This window comes from Malus sylvestris, chromosome 2 (genome assembly GCF_916048215.2).
Source record: "Malus sylvestris chromosome 2, drMalSylv7.2, whole genome shotgun sequence".
NCBI classification, from domain to species: domain Eukaryota; kingdom Viridiplantae; phylum Streptophyta; class Magnoliopsida; order Rosales; family Rosaceae; genus Malus; species Malus sylvestris.
Window position 1 is genome coordinate 1,908,006 of NC_062261.1, and position 25,180 is coordinate 1,933,185.

The 25,180-nt window shown below is 37.8% G+C and overlaps 1 protein-coding gene, 1 long non-coding RNA gene and 2 pseudogenes across 2 annotated transcripts in view; 1 reads left to right on the top strand and 3 right to left on the bottom strand.

Moving 5' to 3' along the window:
* The window catches only part of LOC126592446 (uncharacterized), a 94,901-nt pseudogene extending 80,544 nt beyond the window's left edge, over positions 1 to 14,357 (top strand).
* Positions 1 to 25,180, bottom strand: part of LOC126592363 (uncharacterized) — a 212,057-nt gene that overhangs the window by 77,929 nt on the left and 108,948 nt on the right. The window contains exons 9-12 of the mRNA XM_050258055.1: positions 19,965 to 20,583; positions 1,521 to 2,613; positions 1,029 to 1,319; positions 133 to 909 (exon numbers count right to left, since the gene is read on the bottom strand). Coding sequence (XP_050114012.1) covers positions 133 to 909; positions 1,029 to 1,319; positions 1,521 to 2,613; positions 19,965 to 20,583 — 2,780 coding nt within the window. The remainder of the gene's footprint in view (positions 1 to 132; positions 910 to 1,028; positions 1,320 to 1,520; positions 2,614 to 19,964; positions 20,584 to 25,180) is intronic.
* Positions 5,467 to 8,177, bottom strand: LOC126592425 (F-box/FBD/LRR-repeat protein At5g22700-like; annotated as a pseudogene).
* On the bottom strand, positions 9,863 to 11,845 carry LOC126592542 (uncharacterized). The gene is made up of 2 exons (XR_007612676.1): positions 11,708 to 11,845; positions 9,863 to 11,512 (listed from the first exon to the last, which is right to left on the bottom strand). It is a non-coding gene; the product is annotated as an uncharacterized LOC126592542 (long non-coding RNA).

Below are 25,180 nucleotides of genomic sequence, written 5' to 3' on the forward strand. Positions count from 1 at the left end.
ACGCCACCAAATCCGCACGAAGTCCATCCCTACATATAAAATGCAAGTGTCATACATACATACACATGTAAACGTGCGTTTGTGTGTGCATGTGCATGATAGGAAGGCAATGAGAGAGAGAGTGTGAGATACCTGTAGGATGTTCTTCCTAAAATCAGCTGTGAGATTGGTGCAATTACTCATATCAATCAATGTCATGAAGTTTAATGACTTATCCAAGCCTGGAATCTCAGTGAGTTTGTGCGAATCTTTTACACTCAACTCTGTCATCTTTGACATTTCCGAAAAATTGGGCATTGTTTCCAATGCACGGCAATCATCGGCATACAGAAATTTCAAATTTGTTGGTAAATCAGGGATTGTACGAAGGTTAAAGCAGTCATTTAACCACAATGTTTCAAGCTTTGTAAGACCACTAAGGCTGGGTAGGGTATGAAAATCATTCTCTTGAAGATCCAAAACTTGTAAAGAAATTAGACTCCCAAGATCATGAGGGATTGCATCATGTGCTAATTCCACACCTTTTAGGGATAGATAAGTGAGATTCTTCAATCTAACTGTGGAAGATGGTATTTGTCTTATGGCTGTAAACTCTGCTTCAAGTATTCTCAATGATTTCATCTCCCCTAAATCCTCATGCAGTTCTTTGAATTCTAAACAGTCATTAAGGAGAAGAGTCTCAACAGATTTCAACTTGTAGAAATCCCTTGGAAGAGAACTAAGGTTATCGCAAGCTTTAAGGTTCACCAAAGAAAGTTTTTGAAGTTGACCGATGGAGGGGTGAATCTCAGACAGACCCTTACAATCTTCCAGTATCAACTCTTCAAGATTTGGGACTTCTGAAAAGTCCGGTGATTTAATTAGAGAGTAGGAATGACTGAGATTCAGGATTTTCAACCTCTCTAGCAACTGTTACAGAAAGCCAAAGGAAAATTGAAATTAATATCCAAAAGGAAGATGTCATAATAAAAAAAAGGAAATCCAAAAACAAATAGAAACAGAACATCATCATGTGTAATTGATCGTACCTTATAACCCTCCCAAACTTGTACCAGGCTGCTCCACTGCATATCTAAAACAACTAGTCTTGGTTGATCGAAAAAGTCATTTGGTATGGACTTTAAAAGGCATCTTTCCCAACACAACCATATTAACTCTTTGGGAAGATGTTTGTATTCTCCATTGAGCTGAACATATCTGAGATGAAGGAATCTCAGTTTCTTCATATTGGCAAATGCTTCTGTACTCAAACTAGGCATAATAGTTTGGTGCCAAGGATCAGGGAAATTTAGAGCAAGTCCTTCAACTTCTTCAGTTCCCTGTTAACAAAAGGTTATATTCATGTGTAAGAAACGGATTATTTGCGTATATTTACATGTATTATTATTCATTAGGCAAAATCACCTACGGTGATTATATTTACACTTAAATGTTGTTTAGTGTATAATAGACATACGTGGGTTACATATATGTTTTCAAGCAGGATGCATTATGCAAAATTTTATTGGGAATGTACTTACAGATTTATTTCTCAAGACTTTGGCGGCCTCTTGATGGTTCCACAACCTACTCCATTTTCCAGGGTGATCAAGAGATTTTTCAGAAATGATTACTCTGGCCATTTCTCGCAGCAAATCATGCATATTCAACTTATTCTGCTCAACAGTTATAAGACATCGTTCACGGAGGACACTGATTCCTATTGTTGCAGAAAATCCGCATCCATCTAATCTTTTTGCGACATAGTCCTTGTCCTCTCCAATAAAGAAACAAGATATGTCAAGAAATATAGCCTTCTCTGAACGACGTAGCCCGTCAAAGCTTATTCTGAGTCGATTTACAATGTTTTCATCTGGATATCTTCCCAATTCCTCCAATTGGCTTTCCCACTCTGCCAACGATCTTTTAATCAAAAGAGATCCCAAAACTTCAAGCGCTAGTGGTAAACCTCCACAGTAAGAACCAACCTTTTCTGAAACTTCAAGATATCCTTGATCAGGACAACTATTTTTAAAGGCATGCCAACTAAATAGCTCAAGAGCTTCTTCTTCATTCATTTTCTTAGCCTGAAATGTTTTGTTCACATTTAGTAGTAGACGTTCATCTCGTGTCGTTATGATAATTCTACTTCCAGGACCAAACCAATCATGACTTCCAACTATTGCATCCAGTTGTTCCTTTTTATCTATGTTGTCCACGATGACAAGTATCTTTCTATGTTGAAATTGTTGTTTTATCAGGCCGATACCATCGTCAACACAGCTTATTTCACGCTTCTTTTTCAAGATGTGAGAAATAAGTTTCTTTTGCACATGAACCAGATCATGTTTACTTGTATCATCGCGAATGTCGGCAAGGAAACTTTTGAATTCAAATTGAGGATGAATTTGGTTATAAATGGCTTTGGCAGCTGTTGTTTTACCCAATCCACCCATCCCCCAAATTCCAACCATGAGAACATCATTTGATCCACCACTTGAAAGATAACTGATAATATCTTGAATGCGTGAATTGATTCCAACTATGTGCTTGGCCACATGTAATTCATAAGTGTTGGTGAGCCATTCACAAATATTCTCGTCAATAATTTTTTTAATGAACTCTGCTTCGCACCTGAAAATTGAATTCGTAAGCATTAGTGGGACTCAATGAAGGCTCGGCAGGAGATATCAGTACATAAACAATTTTCTTTCCTTCTTCCCTTCATATAATATATATATATATATATATATATATATATATATATATATATATATATTAACTAGCTACTAGCTAGTATGTGATTTTATAACGAAGTTGAATAAAAGAATTCATTGATAAATAAAAGTTAGGCGTATGAATTAAACTCCAATTACGGTTTAGGTTACTTATGAGAGATTAAGGTGTATTCATTAAGCATGTGAATGAACGTTTAGATTATGTAGAATGTTAATTAAGCATGTCAATTAATTGAGAGATTAAGTCATTCACTAAAAATTGCAGCTTCTGTGAAGGATCAACGTGAGAGATTAAGGTGTATTAATTAAGCATGTTAATTAGAGTAATACAACTTAAATCTTGAAAGCAGCTGAATGATTACCCATTGTTAGCGATTTTAAGATGGTGGCCAGACAAATTTGCAGCTTTTGTGAGAGCCTCTCTCCACAGCTTTAGCCTTTCTTGTTTAGCTTCACGTTTCTTGTCATCTTTTTCTTCACGGATGTCCTTTTCGTGCTTCTTAAATGCTTCAGCTAAATCTCCGTCCTGCTTCCTGACATGTGAAGGATCAACGTGATAAAATATTGGCAAAACATGTCGCCCCAGTTTGTATCTGCACTCCATGAGCTTCACCAGCTCGTCAAGACACCAACTCGAATCCGCATACATCTTTGAGAAGATAATGACAGAGATCCTCGACTCTTCGATTGCACGAACCAGTTGCTCTTTTATTTCTTCCCCTCTTGGTAGATCGTCCTCATCAAAAAAGACCTGGTACCCTCTGTCTTTTAATGCCGCGTGGAGGTGGCTCGTGAAACCATAGCGCGTGTCTTCACCCCTGAAGCTCAAGAATACGTCGTACTTCCAGAGTTTGGACTTGGAGGAGGACGAAGAGGAGGCTTCGTGGGCTGTCATGGCGTTATCCACCGTTATGGCTCAGCAGTGGTTCAGAATCAGATCACAGACTGAAAAAATAGCAATAGTTGTGTTTGCGTTGGCGTGTTGACCTGAAAAGCGACAGACTGCCGAACGGGAAGGTGCAAGGAAAGAGAGAAGAAGAGCGACAGACTATTAAAATGATGCCACGACCCAGAAGAATATTAAAATGATGCTTGACGGTGAAAAGCCGTCCGACACGTCACAGGACGTTGGAAAACAAACAATATTATGAGAGAGGAAGAAACAAAACTCTGAAATTGAAAAAAAAAATATTATCTCCTTCTTCAACTTGCAAGTTGCAACAAACAAACAAAAAAATCACTTTAACATATTCCTGTAGAAAAACCCATCACAGAAGTAGCAAATTTAGGAGACAGAAAGAGACCTGCACTCAAATCGTAAGTTCGCCCGAGAAATTTTCCAATTCAGAATCCAGATCGTGGGTGGTCGAGAATTTTCAAGGGATTTTTGTAACTTGGAAGCCATCTTTTTCAATTTCATAGCCGCAGGGAGGACTGAAATGTGGGGGTAGAAGTTGGCGGGAAAAGTACTTTGGTGTTCTTGGATTTATCGAGGAAGGGGGAAGGTGAGAGAGAGAATAAAATTATTTTTAATGGTATTTTTTTAATTAAATTAACAATGAGGTCCAGACTCGCCATTAAAAGATCACGACCCCCAAATTTCATCCAACGGATAAAAGAAGAGAAGGTTTTAAAAAGTATAACAGTTCTTGACCGTTGAATGAAATTTGAAGGGTTAGGATCTATTGATTCCCGGGTTCAGGTGGAACAGATCCTCTCCGGATCTGTTCCTTAATTATGGAGGAATGGGGGAGTTCGCGTGCTAGCATTTCTTTTTCAAGCATTAACAATGAGGCCCAGGCTCACCATTAATGGATTTGGAACCTCTCCTGAGCTTAAGGAGAGGATCATTCTGACCAAAACACGTGGACCGTTAGATGAAAATTTAACGGCTATAATTATTATAACTTTAAAGAGACCTTATGTTTGTAGCCGTTGGATTTTCATCTAACGGTTCACGTGTCTTGGTCAGGAGGATCCTCTCCATAAGCTCAGGAGAGGATCCAAATCCACCATTAATTATGGAGGTTCAGTTACACGTGGAGTTGAATGGGGGAGTTTGACAGGAGAGATTTTTTAGGATGACAGTCACACAAGGTGGTACATCACGTATTGTTATATAAATTGTGGGATATGTTTATTTTCCACCGATATGGCAGTAGTGAATGAAGATAAAAATTTCCTAGATCAAGGGATGGTGGGTGTGGGAGTCCCGAAACTGTACGTGTTGGACTCCATAACTAAAAAAAAAAGTTTACCAAATATTCAGACACTACTTCTTTTATTAAAAGCACGTTTACAAAAAAAAAAAAGTTTACCAAACTCTTAACAACTTTATTTTACAACTGTTTATTCTCACAGCACAATAGATGTAGTTTTTTTTAAAAACACAGCAATACCAAACTAGCCTTAAATGTGCACACCTGCCCCCAACAAGATTGGTAATTGTGAGCATCCGTCGCACAACTTCGGACAACTCCATCGTCCTCTGACAATATAAACCCTGAAATCGAACCGAACCTTAAAACACTTAAACTTTGACATAATGATGTGCGGGAAGTAAAAGGTTTGATTAAATCAGCATCGGGAGTCCCAATATTTGAATTTAAGGGCCGAATTAATGTGGGCTAGGATAAGTTGTCCATTGGGCCTTTGAATTTAAGGGCCGAATTAATGTGGGCTGGGATAAAAATTTGATCTTGTTTGGACCTATGATCCGAGTAAACAAAAGTAAGTCAATGGCTCAGAGTTGACAATAATACAAACTGTAGATAATATTTAATAATATAAGCAATACGTTGCGGGTTCTCTATCGGTAACTAACCTAACATCTAATCTAATAAAATCTATCATTTAACAAAAAGCACTGCGGCGCTGCACTCCTACAGGCACACAAATTCTACACTAGCAGGCACTTTTTTCTTGAGGTGTTGGATGGCATGATCTCTTGCATTCGCTTCCTCGTTCTCCAGTAGGTAATTGATCTCGATTCCCGTAGGCCAACACCAAAACCGGACAGGAATTATAACAATCTTCTCTAGTGCAACAACATTCTTCACCAAGTACCTGACATGCTTTACGCAACACCTGTGACCCCGATACCCTGCTATTTCTACCACCTACCTTGAGGCAGTGATGGGGTTGTTTGGAAACTTTCTCTAGTATTGCCATGTCCTCGTTGGAGGTTCCAAATTCCAACTGCAACAAGGAAAGCAAACAAAACCAGATTCAATACAAACCCCGTTGTTCATTCTTTTGGTTCTTCGAGAATACAGGTAACAGTGAGATGAGAGGATATGAACGCACAAAAACATTCATACATATATCAACTTTTATTTGGTAGCCTATCAATAACAAAGGCATACAATACATACATACCCCCAAAACAAGGCTGCGCAAGTCAGGAGCTGCCTTCATGAAAGAAGCTAAGTGACCAAGGGACAGACAGTAGTCGGCATCCACTAATAATTCCAAATGCTTTAGATTTGATAACGCGGGAAACGCATGATTCTGATTGTAGACCTGAAAGCCAACAACAACTGAGTAAGGGACGCGACAATACTTGATCTCAACCAAATAACATGGGATAAGTATGCTAACCGCTTTCCTGATATCCAGCTTCAGGGTCTCTAAATGAGAAAGACAGCATGAGAGTTGACTGAACGCAAGCCTTATGAATTCAGCAAAAGTGCCCCACTTGTAAATGGATACCTCAACCAGCAGGGGCACATTATTCAAACTCAAATCTCTTATCGGTCCACAATAAATAAAGGAGACAATGTTTGCACCAGAGATCTCAATGAACCTGAGATCAAGGCAATACGTTATCTCTAAATATTTCAACGCGATGGAGGGACCTATCACTCTTAGCTTGCCTAAATCTTTGGCAAAACTCAGCGACAAACGTTCTAGAACTGGACAGTTGGACAACAGAACTCAACAGCATCGCCAGTCACACCAACATGTTTAAAGCGAACAACTCTGAGGGACTTGAAAGGAGCAATACTGTATCCACAAGGGCGTAGGCTTGGAAGGTTAGAAAACAGGCCCTTCTGCTTTTCCGGACCCAATAGTAGCTTGTGGGGAAATGTGTAGTCATCATCAAGGCAAGCTATTGAGTCTGTCCAAAGCTCCAACTCAAGTATTTGAACCCTCTTTTCCATTGCAAATTGGATCCATTTGGCAATGGAACCTGCAAAGTCGCTTTGCAGAAAAAAGCAAACCCCGAAGCGTTCAATGCATTGGCCTCTATGTTGGCCCAGAATGTGATCGACCCAATTGACGTAGAGGCGGCTTTCCTGGTCTCTCGCTTGTTTCTCGAGCTTCAAGAAGCGTTGTATAGTAGTGGTGATAGTACCATCGCCAACATCAAAGTTAACAGCGTCAAAACTGAGAGTCGTAGTAGATGCCCATACATGGCGCCATCGCCTTGAAAGAATACTAGTAGCTGCTGCTTCCTTTAGCGGCAAGAGTGATACTATACAGACAAGGATTTCGGGTGGTAAATTACTGATTCGGTCCTGCAGCATGGCCCAGCTGTGCCCATCATCCTTGCATATACAGAAAAGAAGAGAGAAATACATTCTTATTAGCCAAAAAACTTTAAAAGCAAAAAATCATAAACATAATCCCTAAGAGTGTTGCTGGGTAATCTTAGGCGTTCGATTTCATGATTCTACCAAAATCATTCATTAAAAAAACAAAAAGACAATCCCAAAGAGTGTTGCTGGGTAATTTAACAAGTCATGTAATATATTGGGAAACAAACAACAACAATAACAAAGCTTTTTTTTGGGTCGGCTATATGAATGCTAGATCGTCATTGCGCTCGGTCATATGTCACTTCTTCTATTAGATCCTATTACTCTAAATCTTTTCTTAGAGCCTCTTCCAAAATCATTCTAGATCTTCCTCTACCACTTCGATCCTGAACACATGTCCCGAATCGCATCTTTTAACCTTAGTAGCTTCGTTTCACATGTCCAAACCTCTGTAACCGATTTTCTTTTATTTTTCCTTCAATTTCAGTTAATTTATATCCTCATTTCTAATCTTATCAATAAGAAACAATTAAAAAAGAAAGGGAAAAAAAAAAACTGCAATTTGTATGAAGGTGGAGAAAAGGTTTTTACTTTTTACCTTGAGTGGTTGAGAGGTGTTCGTCTCCATTGAATCTGAACCTTTGGTCGGTCTGATGAGTCAGGGCAGAATGAGGTGGCGTTTGCGGTTTTATTCTAGACTTGGAGCCTCTAGGGTTTTGAATTCAGTAAAGAGTGAGAGAGAAACCAACTTAAAATTCCAAATCAAATCAAAGAGAAGATCAGGGAATCAAGGTTTGGTAAGTTTCAGTCCAGAAGGGGTTTGGCCGATTCACGGCGTCGGGGTCGCATGTCGGAATGGGGAAAAGGTGGTGATTCGCGAAGGAGGGGATGGTTGGTGTCGTGACCGTCAAGGGGGAGAAATTTTTGGTTATAATCCTAACACAAGGGATATAAATGTGTTATTAATTATATAGGTGGTGAAAAGTTTTATCATTTTTTACATTTGATTTACTTTATTAATTTACTTCTCGTCAAATCGAAATGATTGATGACGATCAAAAGACATAAATTAATAAAAGATATGTTAGAAGGAAATGGATTCCACACACCCCTTCTTACATTGATATATCTATATAGTGATTCATCATTTGTATTATCTCTTTATATAAATGAAACTCACATGTCTTGACGCACCTATCCATACTAGAGAGATAGGAAAAAGGTAAATTGGATGATGTTTTCGTATAAGTTACCTCTCCCATTCATATTCCAAAGCAAAAAATTTAGAGAAAAAATCCATGCCGTGGGGGTCAGTGGTTAAGTTGATTATTTTTCAAAATATATTTCAATAACAAACAATAATATCCAAAATAAGTAAAATTTAAAATAATATTAAAACAACAGAAAAAAGCCAATTGCCACACTTATAAGCATGTGGCATCTAGTATATATAAAACTTTTCGAAATATCAAAAATGTTCTTTTGTTTTCTTCACAATGAAAATTCAAAATATTTAAAAAATACAACAAACTAGTAGAATCTTCTCAGTATCTCTGATATCCTCTTTTGTATTCTCGGTGTGTTATTTTTGTTTCCCGTTTTATGTCAGGTTTTGAAGTGAAAAAGATACAATTATATTGCAGGAAGCGGCTGGAAAGGATGACGAAGATGAGCACGACCCAGTGAAAACTCGAGGAAGAAAGAGTATATGAGCATGAAAAATGCGATCAGTTCCGTCTTTGTGTGTCGCATGCATGGAATAAAAGTATATGACTATGCGTAGTCAATTGCAACAATTCTTCATAATTCTTCATAAAGGACAAATAATCAGGAGGAAAACTAATGAAAATAGCTTGAAAACTTTGAGTTTTAACGATAAGGACAAAATAAATGGTAAAAATGAATAGAATCATGTTTGACTTTTTAATGTAAAAATATGATTTTTCGTTAAAGTGAACAGTATCGCATGTGTTTTTTTGTTAAAACTCTCATAATCACGATGGTGCACGAAGTGCCAACAGGATCCTATTCGGATCCTCTTTGTGAGGATCCCAAGAATCTGTAAATTGTGTCTGTTCATCGTACATATCAGTGTTTTTTTTTTGTTTGTTTTTTTTTTTGAGATACTGTTTAAGTTCAATTTTAAATAAAATAATTTCTAACCACATGATACACGATGAACGGACACGATTCATGAATCTCAATGATCTTCACAAAGAGGATCCAAGGAGAATCCAGATTACACGAAGTGGTGCTCGTGGATTGGTGACTGTTTGGATGAGTAAGGCTAGAGGCATAATACAATTAAAATCAAAATATCGTCCAGTGCCTACATGTCCCCATAAATAAATACAAGTCGTCCTACAACATTCAAATCACTTCAACGCAGCGCTACTTCAAGTTCGTCATTAAATCTCTTCCAAAGAGTAGTCATTGAGTCCATGTTTATAGAGGTTATCTTGTAAGCCTTATCGGCCAAGTGAGAGAGTTCCCAATTAGTGTTCGGCGCAGTAAAAACCGAACTTCATTTTTGAAGTCACTAGCAACCTTGTTTTCAAGGTAACTAGCCTTGTTTTAAACCTCATTTGGCCTTGATCGCTTGAATACAGAAATCAAGAGTGTGTTCAGTGTTACCACTTACTTATTCATTCTACTCATAGACTGAGCTCGGGAGACCCAACATTTGATTAAGTGCAAGACTACTGCAGTAAAAAATATCGAAATAGGATAAGTTGTACAAACAACAGCATCTGGAGAGCCAACATTTGAATTTAAGGGCCGAATTAGTGTGGGCTGGGATAAGTTGTCCATTGGATTTTCCGGTGAAAGTAAATACAAGGCCTTTCTTCTGTCGGCGTCGTCTAGGGTTTTAGTTGTAACGAAGCCTATAAAAGCAGCACGATAGCCCCAGTAATTCATCAACCTTCAATTCAGAGGCTGGAGCCGCCGTAGAAATATTACTATTACCATCCTCCCCTCCCATATGTCCTTATGGATTCAGGGCGCATATGGACAGGGTAATTACAATCCTTATGGATTCCGGGGCCTGCATATGGACAGGATAATTGCAAAATGATGAATCCTTATGGATTTCAGGGCCTGCATATGGACAGGGTAATTGCAAAAGGGATGAAGGTAATATTTAATTCTCTAGATATATATTTTTTATCTGTTCAAATATCTCTAGATATACATATATGTAGCTAAATGAAATAGAAGGGCGAAAACCTTACTTATGAGAATGACATTCGTTTGAACTTTGAACCCTTGAGATGGATACCTTATGTAACAATGGCTTTCCAATTGATCCAATGAATGTCGAATTTCCAATTGAAGGGTTAATCTATTGTTTGGAGAATTTTGATTTTGATTTGTTTGGTAATACTGTCCAGCAGAAGTTCGATTGATTTAATTTCTTTTGGTTATTGTGTTTTTGTGTTCCAAGGGGCTGGTCTGGTAGTTTTCGGAGCAGGGTATTCAGCACCGGATGATCAAGGGTGGTACTCTCTTGGTCATTATGGATTGAGTATTTTATTCCTTTTTAAAGTCGCATCGCATATGAATTCTCTATTTCATTTGTATGGAGAATTCATAGACGATGTGATTTTTAAAATGAATAAAATCAACCACTCTTGTTCATCAGGTACCTCAATATCTTGCCTCGAAGACTGCTCCACCAGCCCCAGGAATACAAAAACAGCAACACCCAAAAGAAATTAAACCAAACGAATCAAAATCAAGATTCTTCAAACAATAGATTAACCTTTCAATTGGAAATTCGGTTCAAGAGTTTTCGCCCTTTTATTTCATTTAGCTACCTATATGTATATCTAAAGAGTTTTGAACGAATATATATATATTTAGAGAGATGGGCGATCTAGAGAATTAAATATTAGCGTCATCCCTTTGGTAATCACCATGATCTTCACTAGCTCGTCAAGACACCAACTCGAGTGCGCATCAACTCTTCGATTGCCAGTAACAGTTCCTCTTTCATTTCTTTTCCTCTTTTGAGATCGTTGTCATCCATAAAAGTCTGGTATCCCCTGTCTTTTAAGCCCTTGCGCGTGTCTTTGCCTCTGAAGCTCAAGAAGACGTTGTAGTTCCAAAGTTTTGACTTGGAGGAGGATGAAGAGGAGGCTTCGTGGGCTGTCCTGGCGGTATCCACTGTTATGACACTGCAGTGGTTCAGATCACGACTAAAACAATAGCCGTGGTTGTGGTTGTGTAACTTGTGTTGCCGAACAGATGATACTGAAATACCGAAACACAAGTCTTATGCCTTTGATTTCATCGATCTCCCAAAATTATTCATTAAAAAAAAAACAATCCCAAAGTGCAGGGTAGTTTAGAACAAATCATATAGGATATCTGGGAAACAAACAATTCAAAAAAACAAAAAAGGTGCAATTTTTTATGACAGTGGAGAAACAAGTTTTTACTTTTTACCTTGAGTTGTTGGGAGGTCTTCTTCTCCACTGAATCTGAACCTAAGGTGGAAGGAGATGGCGTTTGCGGTTTTGTTCTAGACTTCAAGCCTCTAGGGTTTTGAATTCAGGAAAGAGTGAGAGAGAAACCAGCTTAAAATTCCAAATCAAATCAAGGAGAAGATAAGGGAATCATGATTTGGTGAGTTTCAGTCGAGAAGGGGTTTGGCGGATTCACGGCGTCGGGGTCGCACGTCCGAGTGGGGAAACGGTGGTGATTAGTGAAGGAGGGGATGGTTGGTGTCGTCACCGTCGCTCAAGGGGAAGAAATTTTTGGTTGTGCTCTTAACACACCACGTGTTAGTATATAGATAGTGGAAAATTTTCTCTTTTTTACTGTTTAAATGTCATCTTATCTTAATTTACGTTCATCGAATTGAATGAATTGATAAGACATAAATTAACAAATGATTTGTGAGAAGTAAATAAGATCTACATATCCCTTCTTGTATTGATATATTCATCTAATTGTATCATCATTTGTATCATCTCTATAATAGAGATGAGATTCATATGACGAACATATCTCTATTAAAAAATGATATAATGAGGAAAAAGGCAAAAAATGTGAAGTTTTCATATAAGTTACCTTCTCCATCAATATTTCAAAGCAAAAAATTTAGAGAAATAATCCAAGTCGTGGGGTTGGATGGCTAAGTTGATTATTTTCCAAAATATATTTCAAAAACAAACAATAATATCCAAAATAAGTAAAACTTAAAATACAATTAAACAAAAAAAAAATCAACTACAACACGTGTAAACAAGCGGTACAAGACTAGTATATATAAAACTTTTTCGAAATATGAAAAATATCATTTTGTTTTCTTCACAATCAAAATTCAAAATATTAAAAAATACAACAAACTAGTATAATCTTCTCAGTATCTCTGGTATCCTCTTTTGTCTTCTCGATGTTTTATTTTTGTTTCTCATTTTATGTCGGGTTTGAAGTGAAAACCCCGACATAGGATAAGTTGCACAAGCGACAGGCATCGATTCGGGAGAGCCAACATTTGAATTTAAGGGCCGAATAAGTGTGGGCTGGGATAAAGTTGTCCATTGAGCTTTCGGGTGAAAGTAAATAGAAGGCCTTTCTTCTGTCTAGGGTTTTAGTTGTAACAGAGCCTATAAAAACGAGCACAATGACCCCAGTAATTCATCAACCTTCAATTCGCAGACCTTTCTTCTGACTGGAATCTGGAGGCTGGAGCTTCCAATTCCATGCAGAAAGATTACTATTACCATCCTATCAAATTGCCTCCCAAAACTCTCTAAATGGTGGTATGCTCTCTTCACCAATCCGAGTTTTGAATTGAAGCACCTCTCCAACTCCGCCAACAACCACCTCACCACTCGCAACCTCTTTTTCAAGCAATAGTAGTGCAGCGGCAGCATGAGGAGGAGGAGGAGGAGGAAACTGAACAAGTATTCTTGTTGCTTAAGTTATGCAAGGACGTTGCTTAAGTTATGCAAAGACGATGATAATATCGGTGACGAGGAAAGCGGTAGCTGCTCTCTTGTTGGTGTCCAGGACATCATTTTTCCTCACTCTTTTATTCAAAAGGTCCAGAAAGGCCATATTCAAAAGGTCCAGAAAGGCCATCATTTATTTAGATACAAGTCGCTAGGTGTTTCATGGTATGCCGAACCATCTAAAGCTCCAACGATTACCCCTGGTGCGTGACCTTGATTTGAAGCATATTGTGCGGAATGAATCAGTTGCCCTGTTTGCCCTTTTCTTTGAGAATCATCAGAATTATAGATATCCTAAACCTGACTTATATGAAATGTGGGTGACGGATGACGACTCTAACGGTGTTCCCACAAACATATCACATATTTTCTTCTAGGCCTGTGGCATTGTGGAGTGATGAGTTTCTTATGGTTCACAGTGATGAACGCTCAGTTTGCTTTAATCTTTGTACTACAAAGCTTACGTATATTCCCATTGAAACATTAGGTGAGTTTGTTGGTTATGTGAATAGCAGAGTTTCTGTCATGGGACGCAACCACAAGCCTGAGAGCATGGAGAATAATTGCTCAGACAAAGATGAAGATGCGATGGTGGTGGTAGACGGGAAGAGGGAAAGCTGCAGGAGGCGGTACACATATTCCGTTTCGGCCATTCAACCGGCTGATGTTTCCCATAGAATCAAGAAGGTGATGGAGGGCCTCCGGGCAGAGTTTGGTGCATGTCCCTGTAAACAGTAAGTTGCTGTTTACATTAACTTTTGAGCTGTTTTTTTTTTTTTTGGTTTTCACGAAAGCTTCCTTTTTAATTTCTTCCTGTTGTTTACGGGAATGTTCATATGTAATCTGTCTGTCTGCAAACATTTGATGGATGCAGGTTCTATGCCATATTTAAGCCTCCTCTACTGGAAGTCGATGGATGCAGGTTCTATGCCATATGTCAGAAACAAGTTTTTCTTGCAAATCAACCAGACCATGTTTACACGTAGTGTTGCAAACGTTGGCAAGGAAACTTTTGAATTCAAACTTAAAATGAATTTGATTATAAATGGTTTTGGCAGCTGTTGTTTTACCCAACTCGCTCATCCCCCAAATTACAATCATGACAACGTCATTTGATCCACCACTTGAAAGATGATTGATAAAATCATCGTGGAGGATTTTCGAGGAATTCGAGTAGTCGACCGCTTTTGAAACTTGGACTCACGGACGGCCACAGTGAGGTAGCAGCTGTGGAGTACTCCTGACGACGTCGTTCCAGGAACTAAGGTACTTTCTGATACTTGATGCTTGTTCAATGCTCGGCTAAATAAGTTAGAGATTTCTTTGATTGATCACTTTTTGGATTTTGAATATGTTCAGTTTAGTATTCAAACGAGTTTATCGACTGCAAAGGTAGTGGAAAAGATAATTCAAACCTTATGCCAAAAATGTCAGGGCAAGTCGAGATTAATGAAAAGCTTTCGTTGATTTTCTAACCTTAAAAGTGAATTCCTGAAATACGTGGTGGAAGCAGGGCATGTATTTGTGCGAATTCTGAGTCATATTTGTCAAATATTTTGATGAATGTCTTATATTGATTGTTGTAATGTTGAAATGTTTCTAGATGCAATATATCGTCAAAATTCAAAGCAACTAATTGAAAACAATCATGGGAGCCTGAAAGAAGTTTGAAATATGGACTTGTCTTCATTATCGAACTGGGAAAGCGAAAAACAAAAGAGGCGTTTGACGAACTGGATGTAGGTCAAAAACATAACTCACTTGGTCCAAAATCTTGAATATTTTCCTTCATAGGTTTGTCCCATACTAGAGTAACCCTTGTTCTAATCAATGAAACATAATTATATAAGATCCTGCCAAAATTAGATCAACTTCAACTTCAACACTGCCTTGCAAATTGAGCTTCAGAACACGAGTCGGATTGCAAATGATGGCAAAATGTTTGAAAGTGGAGAAAATTTCGGAGATTTTCTATTGAGAAATCCATCATTTCTTAGTCTTGCGGAGGAGATTTTTTAACTGAACATGAACAGCCCTACAATTTATTCAACTCTCAGTCTCACTATCTCCAAATGGTAAAGGCCAAGAGACTCAGGTGTCCGACTTAATGTTACATGAACAAGTAGATGATGAATAATCAAGAGACAAAGAGAGGAGCGTAAGAGGATCTTCGTCCATTGGGTCGGATATCTGACCTCCTATATCACTGACTGTCGGACCTTGTGGCTTCCAATGATGAATAGATAAAGAAAGATGCGTAAGAAGATCTTCGTCCATTGGGGCGGATATCTGATCTCCTTTGTCACTAACTGCTGGACCCTGTGGCTTCCAATGATCAAGAGACCGAGAAAGGCGCGTAAGAAGATCTTCGTCCATTGGGTCAGATATTTGATCTCCTCTGTCACTGACCGCCGGACCCTGTGGCAGGAAGAGTATTGGGAGATTCTCAGGACGAGTTTGAGGTTGAATACGACAACCTGCATGAAAAATACCAGGAGGCAAGGAAAAACGTGAATGCGCAAGGTTGAGAGGATCATGATCATGCACTGTTATAGTACTACCCATGTAATTGAAAAAATCCATCATATCTTAGTCTTGCGGAGGATATTTTTATCTTAACATGAACAGCCCTACAATCTATTCAACTCTTAATAGTCTCACTATCTCCAAATGGTAAAGGCCAAGAGACTCAGGTGTTCAGCTGAAAGTTACCTGAACAAGTAGATGATGAATAATCAAGAGCCAAAGAGAGGCGCGTAAGAGAATCTTCGTCCATTGGGTCGGATATCTGATCTCCTCTGTCACTGACTGCCGGACCTTGTGGCTTCCAATGATGACGAGACAAAGAAAGGCACGTAAGAAGATATTCGTCCTTTAGAACTCCAATGTCACTGACTGCAGGAAAACTATTAGAAGACAAGAAAAAATGTGAATGCTTGCTGAGAGGACCATGATCATGCACTGCTATAGTACTTACCAATGTAATTTCTGAGATGATAATCATTAGATGGCTCATAATTATCAGATGACTCCCCATAGAACCGAGCTGGATGTTGGTCAAAAACATAACTAGCTTGGTCCAAATCATGCGTATTTTCCTTCATAGGTTTGTTCCACACTAGATTAACCATTGTTCTCATTGATGACGTATCATAACAGTTTGCTGAAAGTTGAACTTCAACTTTATCCCCACTTTGCAATTTGAGCTTATCGTTCGATAGTTGTCCTTGCCAAAGTATGTGCCAAAGATTATAGTTTGAAGGCTTATCCCAATATCCGCTGCCTAAGTAAGCCTGCAACTTAGTACGCTTGGTATTATTTATAATAGTAATGCCAAATTCAAAATTACTTTCAAGTGAATATTTGTGCAAGAAGCACATAGTCAGCCCTTCAAAAGTACGATCATCATTCGGGGGAATAACAATGCTGACTTTATTGTCATCATTGACAAAGTCAAACCAATCAGGTACAAAATTCCCATAGAGTAAAATGCCACCAAATCCGCACGAAGTCCATCCCTACATATACAATGCAAGTGTCATATACATACATACATACATACATACATACGTATACATGTAAACGTGTGTTTGTGTGTGCATGTGCACGATAGGAAGGCAATGAGAGATAGAGAGTGAGATACCTGTAGGATGTTCTTCCCAAAATCAGCTGTGAGATTGGTGCAGTTACTCATATCAATCAATGTCATGAACTTTAATGACTTATCCAAGCTTGGAACCTCAATGAGTTTGGGCGAATCACTTACCTTCAACTCTGTCATATTTGACATTTCCGAAAAATTGGGCATTGTTTCCAATGCAGGGCAATCATCGGCATACAGAAATTTCAAATTTGTTGGTAAATCAGGGATTGTACGAAGATTAAAGCAGTCATTTATCCTCAATGTTTCAAGCTTTGTAAGACCACTTAGGCTGGGTAGGGTATGAAAATTATTCCCTCCAAGATCCAAAACTTGTAAAGAAATTAGACTCCCAAGATCCTGAGGGATTGCATCATGTGCTAATTTCACACCTTTTAGGGATAAAAGAGTGAGATTCTTCAATCTAACTGTGGAAGATGGTATTTGTCTTATGGCTGTATGCTTTGCTTCAAGTATTCTCAATGATTTCATCTCCCCTAAATCCTCATGCACTTCTCTGAATTCGAAACAGTAACTAAGAAGAAGAGTCTCAACAGATTTCAACTTATAGAAATCCCTTGGAAGAGAACTAAGCTTTTCGCATTCTTTAAGGTTCACCAAAGAAAGTTTTTGAAGTTGACCAATGGAGGGGTGAATCTCGGACAAACTCCTACAATTTTCCAGTATCAACTCTTCAAGATTTGGGACTTGTGAAAAGTCCGGTGATTTAATTAGAGATAGGGAAAGACTAAGATTCAGGATTTTCAACCTCTCTAGCAACTGTTATAGAAAACCAAAGGAAAATTGAAATTAATAACCAAAAGGAAGATGTCATAAATAAATAAATAAAGGTAATCCAAAAACAAATAGGAACAAAACATCATCATGTGTAATTGATCGTACCTTATAACCTTCCCAAACTTGTACCAGATTGCTGTACTGCATATCTAAAACAACTAGTCTTGGTTGGTCAAAAAAGTCATCTGGTATGGACTTTAAAGGGCATCCTTCCCAACACAACCATATTAACTCTTTGGGAAGATGTTTGTATTCTCCATTGAGCTGAACGTATTTGAGATGAAGGAATCTCAGTTTCTTCATATTGGCAAATGCTTCTGTACTAAAACTAGGCATGCTAGAGCTTCGAAGCCAAGGATAAGGGAAATTTAGAGCAAGTCCTTCAACTTCTTCAGTTCCCTGTTAACAAAAGGTTATATTCATGTGTAAGAAACGAATTATTTGCATATATTTAAATGTATTATTATTCATTAGGAACTTCCCAATGGGTCACCCATCCTAGGAATGCTCTCGTTCGAACTCACTTAATTTCGGAGTTCCAATGGAATCGGAAGTCAGTGAGTACCCAAGGCCTCGTGTTATATGGAGGTGGGCATGTACATATAAGGCACATCACCCCCTCTCCGTTGGTCGATGTGGGATGTTACAAAAATCACCTACAGTGATTATAATTACACATAAATGTTGTTTAATGTATAATAGACATACGTGGGCTATATATATGTTTTCAAGCAGGATGCATTATGCAAAATTTTATTGGGAATGTACTTACAGATTTATTTCTCAACACTTCGGCAGTCTCTTGACGGTTCCACAACCTACTCCATTTTCCAGGGTGACCAAGAGATTTTTCAGAAATGATTACTCTGGCCATTTCTCGAAGCAAATCATGCATATTCAACTTATTCTGCTCAACAGTTATAAGGCATCGTTCACGGAGTACACTGATTACTATTGTTCCATAAAATCCGCATCGATCTAATATTTTTGTGACATAGTCCTTATCCTCTCCAATAAAGAAACAAGATACGTCAAGAAATATAGCCTTCTCTAAAGTATCTAGCCCTTCAAAGCTTGTTCTGAGTCGATTTACAATGTTTCCATATGGATATCTTCCCAATTTCTCCAATTGACATTCCCACTCTGCCAATGATCTTTTAATCAAAAGAGATCCTAAAACTTCAAGCGCTAGTGGTAAACCTCCACAGTAAGAAACAATCTTTTCTGAAACTTCAAGATATCCTTGATTAGGACAACTATTTTTAAAGGCATGCCAACTAAATAGCTCAAGAGCTTCTTCTTCATTCATTTCCTTAGCCCGAAATGTTTTGTTCACATTTAGTAGTAAACGTTCATCTCGTGTCGTTATGATAATTCTACTTCCAAGACCAAACCAATCATGACCTCCAACTATTGCATCCAGTTGATCCTCTTTATCTATGTTGTCCACGATGACAAGTATCTTTCTATTTGAAAATTGTTGTCTTATCAGCTCGATACCTTCATCAACACAACTTATTTCATGCTTCTTTTTGAAGATGTCAGAAATAAGTTTTTTTTGCAAATAAACCAGATCATGTTTACTTGTAGCATCGCGAACGTCGGCAAGGAAACTTTTGCATTCAAACTGAGGATGAATTTGGTTATAAATGGCTTTGGCAGCTGTTGTTTTACCCAATCCACCCATCCCCGAAATTCCAACCATGAGAACATCATTTGATCCACCACTTGAAAGATAACTAATAATATCTTGAACGCGAGAATTGATTCCAACTATGTGCTTGGCCACATGTAATTCATTAGTGTTGGTGAGCCATTCACAAATATTCTCGTCAATAATTTTTTAATGAACTTTGCTTCGCCCCTGAAAATTGAATTCGTAAGCATTAGTGGGACTCAATGAAGGCTCGGTAGGAGATATCAATACATAAACAATGTTCTTTCCTTCTTCCCTTCATAATATATATATATATATATATATATATATATATATATATATATATATATATATATATACGAACTTGAATAAAAGAATTCATTGATAACTAAAAGTTAGGCGTATGAATTAAACTCCAATTACGGTTTAGGTTACTTATGAGAGATTAAGGTGTAATCATTAAGCATGTGAATGAATGTTTAGATTATGTAAAATGTTAATTAAGCATGTCAATTAATTGAGAGATTAAGTCATTCACTAAAATTAGCAGCTTCTGTGAAGGATCAACGTGAGAGATTAAGGTGTATTAATTAAGCATGTTAATTAGAGTAATACAACTTAAATTTTGAAAAGCAGCTGAATGATTACCCATCGTAAGCGATTTTAAGATGGTGGCCAGACAAATTTGCAGCTTTTGTGAGAGCCTCTCTCCACAGCTTTAGCCTTTCTTGTTTAGCTTCACGTTTCTTGTCATCTTTTTCTTCACGGATGTCCTTTTCGTGCTTCTGAAATGCCTCGGCTAAATCTCCGTCCTGCTTCCTGACGTGGGAAGGATCAACGTGATAGAATATTGGTAAAACATGTCGCCCCAGTTTGCCTATACACTCCATGATCTTCACCAGCTCGTCAAGACACCAACTCGAATCCGCATACATCTTTGAGAAGATAATGACAGAGATCCTCGACTCTTCGATTGCACGAAACAGTTTCTCTTTTATTTCTTCGCCTCTTGGTAGATCGTCCTCATCAATAAAGACCTGGTACCCTCTGGCTTTTAATGCCGCGTGGAGGTGGCTCGTGAAGCCATAGCGCGTGTCTTCACCCCTGAAGCTCAAGAATACGTTGTACTTCCAGAGTTTGGACTTGGAGGAGGACGAAGAGGAGGCTTCGTGGGCTGTCATGGCGGTATCCACCGTTATGGCATAGCAGTGGTTCTGATCACAGACTGAAAAAATAGCAATAGTTGTGTTTGTGTTGGCGTGTTGACCTAAAAAGCGACAGTAATAGGGCTGGGAAAAGTCATCCACACGTCACAGGACGGTGAAAAACAAACAATATTATGAGAGAGGAAGAAATAAATAAAACTCTGAAATTGATAAAAAATATTATCTCCTTCTTCAACTTGCAACAAACAAACAAAAAAATCACTTTAAAATATTCCGGTAGAAAAACCCATCACAGAACTAGCAAATTTAGGAGAGAGAAAGAGACCTGCACTCAAATCGTAAGTTCACCCGTTAAATTTTCCAATTCAGAATCCAGATCGGGGGTTTTTTCCCTTCAGGTATTCAAATTTTGGGCTTGGTCGAGCATTTTCAAGGGATTTTTGTAACTTGGAAGCCATTTTTTCAATTTCATAGCCGGAGGGCGGTCTGAAATGTGGGGGGAGAAGTTGGAGGGAAAAGTACTTTGGTGTTCTTGGATTTATCGAGATGGAGGAAGAGGAAGGGGGAAGGGTAAGACCGTGGGATAGAGAATAAAATTATTTTTAATGGTATTTTTTATGGAAATTGATAATCTTATAATCTCTTCCTTTTAATCCACAAAATTAGAAAATTCATGCAATTAAAAATTGATCCAACGACTGAAATGATTATAACTTCTAAAATGAATCTTTATTTGTAGTCATTGGATCAAATTTAAACGGTATGAATTTCCTAATTTGATGGATTAGGATCCCTTATTAAATTAACAATGAGGTCCAGACTCACCATTAATGTTTGTCACTTTTCTTTTTCTAAAAGCCATTTTTGTATATTAGCACTTTACTAGGAGCACGTCAAAATTTGTAGTAAAATTATAGGAAGTTTTCAAAAGGAGCACGTCAAAATCTGTGGTAAAATTATAGGAACTTTTCAAATATTTTTTATTAGTTTTTTTTAAATTCTAAGGAGTTTTAACAAAAAGTTCGCGGTACTGTTCATTTTAACGAAAAACTATATTTTTACACTAAAAAATCAAATATGTTACTATTCACTTTACCTTTTATTTTGTCCTTATTGTTAAAACTCAAAGTTTTCAAGCTATTTTCATTAATTTTCCTAAAATTTTATCCTTTAAAAGCACTTATCATTTTTTTTGCACCAACATCATCATAATGCTTTTATAATATTGTTTGAAAGCACTTTTAATAACTCTATAAACTTCAATGAATTAGCCAAACTAGGAAAAGTTGACAAATTAAAATTTTTAGCTCATTTTTTTATTTAGTTTTTTATTCTAATTCAACTTTAATTCATTACTTTATACAAATTCAACATTATATTCAGAGCTTCACCATATTGACATACTTAAGATGCGTTGAGTTAATTATTTTCTTTCTATCAATTAATTAGTTCGAATCCAAATGATATAAAAATAATAATAGCATGAAATCCTAATTGTCTATCTAAGAAGGCACACAACACACCACTCCATTACGAAATTGGAAACAAAAAAAAAGTGAGAAATATAGAGTGTGCATGCATGCCAAGTAATATCCACATGAACTAAAAGATGAGAAACTCTTAATAAGAGCACTGTTGAAAACGAAAATTGGTTGCCTTTCGATTATTCATCTCTAAAAATTTATGGTAGGTGGGTAGTTATATTGGTGGTACGTGTGTAGTTATTGTTGGATCTCACATTAAACTGAAATCAGATCGTGAAAATCCTTGGAAGAAAACTGCTAATTCGTTCGTGCTTTTTGTTCGTCGTCTTTGAGGTTGAACACGTAACATTTTTCTCTTATTCTTTTTTCACTTTTTCGTTTTCTTTTCTATTTTTATTATTATTTATTTTTAATTAATTTTTCACTACAGAATAAGCACGTTTCTACTTTTTATTTACATTATTTTTTTTTAATACAGTTATGTTTTTTTACCACTTTGTCCTCATTTTTTTATTTTTTTTGAATTTAGATTGTGAAGAAAATTAAGGATCATTTTTCGTATTTTCGAATGCTTCGACCGCTCAACATAAAAAATGATGTGGTAGAAAGAAAGAATCACGCTGTACAAGCAACAGCATCGGGAGACCAAATACTAGCATTTAAGGGCCGAATTAATGTGGGCTGGGACAAGTGGTCCATTGGGCTTTCGGGTCAAAGTAAATACAAGTGGGAAAGAGTACAGAGAGGAGTACCGCCTCGCCTTACGCCTTTCTTCCGTCGGCGTCGTCTAGGGTTTTAGTTGTAACAGAGCCTATAAGAGCACGATAGCCCCTGTAATTCATCAACCTTCAATTCACAGACCTGACCGGAGTCTGGAGACTGAACCGCCGTAGAAATATTACTGTTACCATCCTCCTCTTGGTGATCGCCCTGCCGGCCTTCCGGATTCGGGAACTTCTGGATTCAGGGCCTGCATATGGACATGGCGATTAGCAAAGGGATGACGGTAATATTTAATTCATGATGTTGGTAAACTCGTCGGAAAATCGACCCCGGCGAAGGCAAACTCACCGGGGGCAGAGCTCTAAAATTATGCTAAATTTCAGTGCTTTTTGCTGTTTAACTTTGTTTTTGTAACTCGTCTAAATTTGGATTATGTGAGATTAGGTATATTCTGAGATCGCATCACCAATCCGAGTAGTGTTGCAGCAGCAAAATGAAAATTGGGACAAGATATGTTGGTGGAAATCCTATCAAATCTGCCTCCAATAGTCTGATGCGATTCAAATGCGTCTCTAAATGGTGGTATGCTTGCATCACCAATCCGAGTTTCGCATTGAAGCACCTCTCCAACTCCGCCAACAACAGCCTCACCACTCGTGACTAGACCTGGCATTTTGGACCCGACTTGTTAAACCGACCCGACCCGTTAATATTAGTATTTGAATGGATGCTTAACTGGTCGAGTCGTTAACGGATGAACCCGTTTTTCTTTGGACCAACCCGTTAACACCGTTAGTTGAAGATGTTATAGTAATTTTAGTAAAGTCTTAACAATAAAAAATAAATTCTATCAAAAAAAAATAATAATAATAATGGGTGTTAATGGGTGAAACGGATGACCCGTTAGCTTAACGAGTCGATTTTGGATAACCCGTTAGCTTAACGGGTCGGATTCAATCCGACCCAAATCCAATAAATCCAACCCGTTTACAGGTCTACTCGCGACCTCCTTTTCAAGAGATAAGTAGTGCAGCGGCAGCATGAGGTGGAGGAAACTAAACAAGTATTCTCGTTGCTTAAGTTATGCAAAGACGATGGTAATACCCATGACGAGGATAGCAACAACTACTCTCTTCTTGGTGTCCCGGACATTATTTTTCCTCACTCTTTGATTCAGAAGGTCGGAGCCCCGGAACAACTGCATATTATAGGCACTGCAATGGCATTGTTTTACTATATAGTAAGAGTAGCTTTGTTTTATGCAATCCCGGAATTGAGGAATTCATTCGTGTTCCCGATGAGCCATAGTAAGAGTAGCTTTGTTTTACTATATAGTAAGAGTAGCTTTGTTTTATGCATATTATAGGCACTCCAACGATTACGGGAATGTTCATATGTAGTCTGTCTGTCTGCAATATTTGATGGATGCATGTTCTATGCCATATTTGAGCCTCCTCTACGGGAAGTCGACGGAAGAAGAAGAAGAAGAAGAAGAGGAAAAAAGCTCGAGAAATGGTTAATGCTCTGGATGAGGGCATTACTAGCTTGACCTTCTGCGTAACTCGCTTTCCATTGTATGAAATCGACTACGATGACAAATCTCTGAAATTCTTGGACGAAGATTGATGAAATCGGCCATTGGACAAGTTCTCTGGATTCATATAATTGCAAGCAAGTTAGCAACTCTGAGGTCGAACAAAGTTATAATACATCAATCATTTGCAAACGTGGAGTAATATATCAATATTAAAGGTTCCAGGGAACGAAAGGGGAGTTATTGATAGTATATCTAGTGAACTGATGAAGAGTTCTCAGGCCGCAATCATTTTTCCATCTGGATATGCAAGTTTGTATATAACGTCATTTGTTCAAAGAGATTCAACATTAATTAAGGGTGATGCTAAAGAGATCATCTTTTTGGACCATATTTATAGACCATATGATGATGATGTGAAGGTTGATGATTGTATTATTTCTTTGGTCGTACCCAGTGCACAAGGCTCCCGCTTTACGCAAGGTCTGGGAGAGGTGAATGTCGGCTAGCGTTACCCCCATTTATAGAGAGGCTGCTCCCAAGTCTCGAACCCGAGACCTACCGCTCATGGGCGAAGACACTTACCATCGCACCAAGTGCGACCTCTATTGTATTATTTCTTTAAACTATTAAAAATGAAATCTAACTATTAACAATGAGATTTATTTAGCCAAATAAGAAAAAGAAAAAAGCTTCAAAAACTCTTAACTTTAAGGTTTCACTTGAATATATAACATTATTATATAATAAATTGAAAAGAAATATTTTTACACTTATAAGGAATGTACAATGAGATTTTAAAGTGCTAATAAAAGTATATTTTTAATATATAGCATTATTACATATAAATGTAAGATGACACATTTTTGGGAGCCCTTCAAATTTGAAAGTCCTGTGCGATTATACCTTTCGCTCGCCCACAACACCGCCTATGTTGTCCATGATGACAAGTGCCCT